Source organism: Dendrobium catenatum, unplaced genomic scaffold (assembly GCF_001605985.2).
Source record: "Dendrobium catenatum unplaced genomic scaffold, ASM160598v2 fragScaff_scaffold_943, whole genome shotgun sequence".
NCBI lineage: Eukaryota > Viridiplantae > Streptophyta > Magnoliopsida > Asparagales > Orchidaceae > Dendrobium > Dendrobium catenatum.
The window spans coordinates 738,331-745,354 of record NW_021319405.1 but is presented as its reverse complement, the minus strand read 5'-3'; the positions used below and the strand labels follow the sequence as shown (position 1 = coordinate 745,354).

The 7,024-nt window shown below is 37.4% G+C and overlaps 2 protein-coding genes across 2 annotated transcripts in view; one reads left to right on the top strand and one right to left on the bottom strand.

Moving 5' to 3' along the window:
- The window catches only part of LOC110092328 (probable transcription factor GLK1), a 16,634-nt gene extending 14,362 nt beyond the window's left edge, over positions 1-2,272 (top strand). Inside the window, exon 6 of the mRNA XM_020816833.2 lies at positions 1,869-2,272. Coding sequence (XP_020672492.1) covers positions 1,869-2,030 — 162 coding nt within the window. The 3' untranslated portion in view covers positions 2,031-2,272. The remainder of the gene's footprint in view (positions 1-1,868) is intronic.
- A 2,571-nt stretch (positions 2,273-4,843) lies between these two features.
- Positions 4,844-5,401, bottom strand: LOC110092337. Its single transcript, XM_020816843.1, has one exon. It carries the CDS (start codon positions 5,399-5,401, stop codon positions 4,844-4,846), a length of 558 nt encoding a protein of 185 aa, XP_020672502.1.
- Positions 5,402-7,024: the final 1,623 nt, after the last annotated feature.

Here is a 7,024-nt window from a genome sequence, read left to right as displayed (position 1 = left end):
CTCATATATTTCATTTCTACCACTCATATTTGATATGAAAATGAACTATGGGTGATATGTATGTAATATTAAAGTTTTAAGTGTTTAATAGGTAAATAGAATAGTATTAGATGGTATGTATGTAAATCTTCCTTTTATTATTAATATATTAAATTTTAATTTTATATTAATTTGCGCAGAAAAAGTATTTTATTTTATAAAAATAAATATTACTAATATTTTTTTGCATGATTTAAGAATTAAGCTATTATATATACAAATAAATAAATATAGATGTTAGATGCATAAATGCATAAGAATTTTAAAAATTTTATGTTCTTATCGATTGGCTTTTATTTTCTTAGTAGATGTTTTTCATTTGATTAAGTTGATATATATATATATATATATATTAAATAAAATTAATTATATCGCTTATTTTCTTATCATGTATTTTCTGGATTTGTTATTGCACGCTTAAAATTAGAACCCATGCCGGTTACTATTTCTTAAAGCAGCTTCTTAGTATAAAAATTTAAACTTTTAAACTTAGGCTTTGTTTGGGACAGCTTTCTTATTGCTTCTTAAAGCAGCTTTCTTGTACAAAAATTTTATTTTTTGTACAAGGAAGCTGCTTTAAGAAGCAATAAAAAAGCCGTCCCAAACGAAGCCTTAGAAGCTGTTTAAGAAGCAATAAGAAAACGGTCTCAAATGAAGCTGTAGTCCATGCATGATCAAGTAAATGTGCGTTGAGCTTAGGCTTGATTTGGGGCAACTTACTTACTGTTTTTTTAGAAAGTAACAAAAAAATTATTCCAAATGAAGCTTTAGTTGAACAAGATTAATGCTCGGGTCTGCAGTACCCTCTTGATTGCTTAGATGGGAACTAGGAAGTGTACAACTAATTGGTTTCATGATAACATAGTTTAATGGTTTCGTATTGTATATCTCAGTATAGCATGAACTATTTTCTTTGCTGTTAAATGTACTGAAAGTTTCAGACTTCTTATCTGTGCAGTTAAAACTTACATGTTATCAATGTAGGAGGAAAATTACCGATTAATCACTCTATGCTCATTTAGCCTTATGAATTGGTTCTCTTTCTACAATTATGCATCCCATAGTAATGCATTAAACTCATAATTAGAGACATTTAATACGCAATCGGATGACATATTTTTGGACAATTAAAGTAAGAATTAAAGTAGTGATGCTTATTGACATATTTTTGGACAATTGGTCAATAAACCTTCATGTAAACTAGACGAAGTGGCTTCTTTGCACTTCAACTCTTTTTATTAAGAAAGCTTTTTAGGTTTTATTTGGGACGACTTTTTTGCTACTTTTTAAAACAGCTTTCTGATAAAAAAGTTTTTTGAAATAGGAAATTTTGTACTAAAAAGTTGTTTTAGAAAGCAGTAAGAAAGTAATTCCAAACAAATTTAATGTTAATTTAGATGATTTATGTGTGTTAAGCCACACCCCATCCTCTTGCTTTGCATGAAATTGAGATCTCCAAAATTGAAATTCCTTGCTTTGAATGCCATAACCACAAATTAAGCAATATGTACACAAAATTTCAAGCACTTCATCACATCATTTCTTATGCTCAAAATTATATTCTATTATTTATTATCTCTATGTATGAAGTCAACATGTACTTGTTCTTGATTTTTCATATTTTATCTTTTTTTTTTTCACTGAAACTGTTGATGAATCACAAAAAATAGAAGTATTTCCCCATCTCTTCCAACTCTATGAACACGCTTCTATGATAGCATAAATGATATGCAAATACATGTTATACTAATCCCCACCTTCTATATATAGCCATATCTATATCATCGACAATATGTTCTTTAATGGTCAAAATGATTTTTATTTTTCAGTCAAAGGAGAGCATAGATGCAGCTATAGGAGATGTTTTAGCAAAACCATGGCTGCCTCTACCACTTGGGTTGAAGCCTCCCTCCACTGAGAGCGTGTTGGTAGAGCTGCAAAGGCAAGGGGTCTCCAAAGTGCCACCAGGCTGCAGTCCTGAAGTAAACTAATTAAACCTTTAATTTGGTACTGCTCTTTTCTTTAAGAAAATAGCAGCAGAAATCCGTCGACTTTTCATGTAGATATTATATTTATGTTTTTTTTTTTTCTTCATTCTCGTAATCTATGTATCCATGAGTTGTATTTTGATGTTGATGTGATGTATGGGATCCTGCACAGAATGAACGTAGCAAACAGTGAGAGTAATGGAACAGTGGAGAAAACTAAGTTTCTGTAATTCTGTATTGAAAAACTAACTTGCTTTTTCTTCTTCCTAAAACATATATGCTTCCTGAAACCCTCATATATTATAATTAGGATAAAAAGAAAGTAGTATACTCAAACACCAACTAATTAAAACAGGAAATAAAGTAGCAGGAAATAGCAGGATAGTGGAGCACATCCCAGAATAATCGAACATGTGCAGGTAAGGTGTTCCTTCATCCCAATATTCCCCTCCGCAAAAGAACTAAGGGCATATGGACGAAAATAAGGGCATATATAGATCTGAAACATACGTTGAAAGTACTTGATGTGTTGAATTCAGTGGGCAGTTGGATAACATATGCATTATCGTTAATACGGTGCATGACAGAGAATATATGGTTTGAACTTACATTGATTAAGTTCGTTATAAGCTCTCGCTGGCAGTCGCTCCTCCTTCAATCGTACCCAAACTAAGTCCCCTGGATTAAAAATTTTCCTCCTCCTATGGTGGTCTGCATCCAACTTATATTTCTCATTTGTTTCTTGCAACTTGATGCTAACTTTAGCCAGCATTTCTGAAAACTGGTTGACCCAAGTTGATGTAGCCTTACTTTTGCAATTCAGGATGACTGCAACATTAAGAACATTGTTGGGCATTTTAATATATACAATACTAAACGGGCACATACCGGTAGATCGATTTGGCAATGAGTTAAATGCAAACTCAGCTTAGCATAACACTTCATCCCACAACTTTAGTTGTTCTTGGACTAAGCAGCGAAGTAGATTCCCCAAAGTCTGATTCACAACTTTCGTTTGCCCGTCGGTTAGCGGGTGGTAAGCGGAGCTCAATTGAAGTCGAGTTTTGAACCTTTTCCACAACTCTCACCAAAAATGATTGAGGAATTTCACATCCCAATCGGATGTGAGGCTTCTCAGCACCCCATGCAGTCTCACAATCTCCCAAAAGAATAGCTTAGTTATATTCAATGCATCGAAGTTTTCTTGCACGCTATGAAATGCACCATCTTGGAGAAATAATCTACGACAACCATAATTGAATCTTTTCCCCTCTTGGTACGTGGTAAACCGTGCACGAAATCAAGGCTTAGGTCCTCCCAAATTGAGTCTTTCACCGTTCCATATACCTGATAATATCCCTCCCGATATGCGGCCAATAGAATTTATTTTACAATTGGGATGGTGTTTAGTCTTGCTATGCATGAGCTGCCAATCCTCCACCATGGATCACTTGAATTAATTAGAAGCTGACGCCATGAAGAATTCGGTACACAGAAAAGGTTTTCTTTAAACAGAAAATCATGTCTAATAGTAAAGTCTTCAGTGGCTTCTTTATTGAGACATTTAATCTAGGCCTTGGCGAAATCCTAGCCTTATCCTCTGCATAAAAACCTTGTAGACATTCCAAACCTAAAAATTCCGTTTGCAATGGAGTTATGAGGGCGGACCATTGGCTTAAGGCATCTACAACTCTATTATGAGCTCCACTTTTATGTTTCAACACAAAAGTGAATTTTTATAAGAACAAAATCCACCTCGCATGCAACTGATTGATGTTTTTCTGACTGTTTATCTATTGGAGGGCCTTATGGTCGCTGCAACGAATAAAATCTTGATGCAACAAATAATGTTCTCATTGTTTCAAGGCTATAGCGACCGCATGCAACTCTTGCTTGTATACAGACCATCGCTGTCGGGATGAACATAATTTCTTGCTAAATATTCAATGGGTCTGCCCTCTTGTGTCAACACAGCACCGATCCCAACTGTAGAGGCGTCCGTCTCCATCGAAAATGACTTGTCAAAATCAGGCAGGGCCAGTATCGGGGCGGAAGACAATACGGTCTTGATGGCATTGAAGCTTACCTGGTGCTCTGTCTTCCAATTGAATTGCTTATGTTTCAACAAGCCAGTTAAGGGAGCTAGAATGATGCTAAAGCCTTTTATAAATTTTATGTAAAAGTTTGCTAGACCATGAAAACTTCTTATATCCGTGAATGAATTAGGTGTCGGCCACTCTACCATTGATGTTACCTTCCTTGGATCTGCGCTGACGTCTGCGACTGAAATTTTGAAGCCAAGGAATGACACAACGCCCATTGCAAATTCACACTTTGCCAATTTCAGATAAAGCTTGTGCCGCTAGAAGGTTTCAAAGATTTCTCGTAAGTGGTGTGTGTGAGCTTCTAAACTGCTGTTAAACACCAAAACATTGTCGAAATAGGCCACGCAACATTTATTGAGAAAAGGCTTTAAAATTTCATTCATTAGCCGCATGAACGTGGATGGCGCATTGCACAAGCCAAACGGTATAACGTGTCACTCGTAGAGACCTTCACACGTTTTGAAAGCTGTCTTCCATTTTTCTCTGGGTCGGATGCAGATTTGATGATGCCCACTACGAAGATCGAGTTTGGAGAAAATCTGGAAGCCCACCAACCTTACTAACAATTCATCCATTCTCAGCATGGGGAACCTGAATTTAACTATTATTTTATTGACATCCTTATCGTCCACACACATCCTCCAACTATCATCCTTTTTTGTACCAACAAAGCTGAAAAAACGCATGTGTTGAGGCTATGTTGTATAAGCGCTACTTCTCTAAGAGTTCATCTACTATATGTTGTGGAATCTGGTGTTCAATCAGACTCAAATTGTAATGCGATAAGTTAGGCAATGTTGCTCCATGAATTAAATCAATTTGGTGTTGGATGCTCCGCAAGGGTGGCAACTCCGGCGGTAGGTTCTCTGACCCAATGTCAGAGAATTGTTGGATTAAAGCTTTAACAGGTTCTAGAACAATTTGGTGATCACTAACGATGGTTTTCTCTTTCACAATCAATGCCAGAATATGGGATGCATCTCTCCAAGCATGCAACAACTGGTTACTTGAAATCACAAGCATGAGAGTTTTATTTTTATCAGTCGTATAATCAATACCTTGGTTGTTTGGCAGCAGGCATATTGTTTTTCCCTTCCAATCAAATGTGTATGTATTGGCCTTGCAATCATTTGTGGCTCCCACGTCAAATTGCCATGGGCAACCAAGGATTATGTGGCACACGTCCATGTCGATTACGTCACATACAACTTTGCTTGCGTTGTGTTTTCCAATGGAAAAGGGAACTCGACACAAATCTGTGACCGCCATTTCTACTCCTTTTTTTACCTAACTGATCTTGTACAAGTTGGAATTTTTTGAAGTTTTATGTTGTAGTGTTTGCACCGCCGCCTTAGACACCATATTTTTCGTGCATCCGTTGTCGATCAAAAGATCACATATCTTACCATTAATGGCGCATTTAATCTTGAAAAGACATTCCTATGAGAGTTGGTGGGTTGTCGGGGGAGCCAACAATAGTTTTTGAATTACACAATTGAGAGGTTCGCCTTCGTCGCCACCCACCTCTTTAAGCGACTCTTCTTGCTCACCCTCGGCATCACCCATAGCATCGTCCCCCTCTGCCTTTAATAATTATAATTGGGGCCTTGTTGGACAATCATTAGACTTATATCTCTGTTGGAAGCATCTGAAACACTTGATATTCATGATTTTTGCATATGAATTTTCTTTGGGCTACCCTTTTCATTTTGGAGCTGTTTTTCCTTCAACATTCTGGCACCCATGCCAGCATGAGCTAAATTGCCGGTGGCTGGAGATTGCACTTTTCTTGCTTGTGTTGCACTAAAACTATTGGACCGCTGACTATCAACTCCTTGCTCAGATGCCCGTTTCCCTTGGTTGCTTCTACTGTGTCTTGCTAGTTGAAGTTCCACCTTCAGTGCGTAATTAATCTCTTGCGACAAGGAGCATACACTGTTCAATTCAAGTTTATCTTGAATCTCCTCTTTCAATCCACCAACATACCTCGCATCCAGTTGATTGGTAGATTCATTGAGATTATTGTTGGCACTTAACTGATAAAATTCCTCAGTGTAGTCATTGAATGTTCGGCCTCCCTAATTGCAGTGTTGATATTGAAAATACAACCTTTGTTTATAATCCGTGGGTAGAAAAATACTACATAGCAATTATTTCATTCTCCACCAACTGTACACAAGTCCCTTCCCTTCTCTCCTTCTCGACTGTAGCAACTGTAACAACCAAGCACTGGCTCCCGATTTGAGCCGACAAGCAACATATTTGACATGTTTCTCTGGTTCGATTTCCATATATTTAAATAATGTCTCCGCCGCCCTTTCACAATATAAACAGTCTTCAATGTGTAATTTCCCATCGAAGAACGAAATGTCCATTTTGAAGTGAAAATTTGCTGTGGTGTCGATCATTCTCTCTCGGATGCCTTCGGCGGTGGTGGGTTATCTCCTCATCTGAATCGGATAATTCCAACTCTCTGAATTACTCTGCTTCTTCAACCGAATCAGATGCTTCACGAATCGGTGTGCCCCTCACTTGATTATGTATTCCGTCCGGTCCACGCCTGCAGTTCAGAACATTTATTGTCGCCATGGTCCGCTACGGAACATTGCGCTCCAGATGAGCATAGATGGTCCGCTGCAAACATTGCACTCTAATGTCTCACCTCGATGGACATCTGCAACTATCTCCTCTAGGCATTGCAAGAGACCTCGTTATTCTACCCACATGGATTCAAAGCTTTGTTCATCTCCGGGAGCCACCCATCTGCTGCTCTCTGACATCTGGCTCTGATACTAAACTTAATGTAAGTGATCTTGTACAAAATGAACTTAGCAAATAATGAGAGCAATGGAACATTAGAGAAAACTAAGTTTTTGTAATTTTGTATTGAAA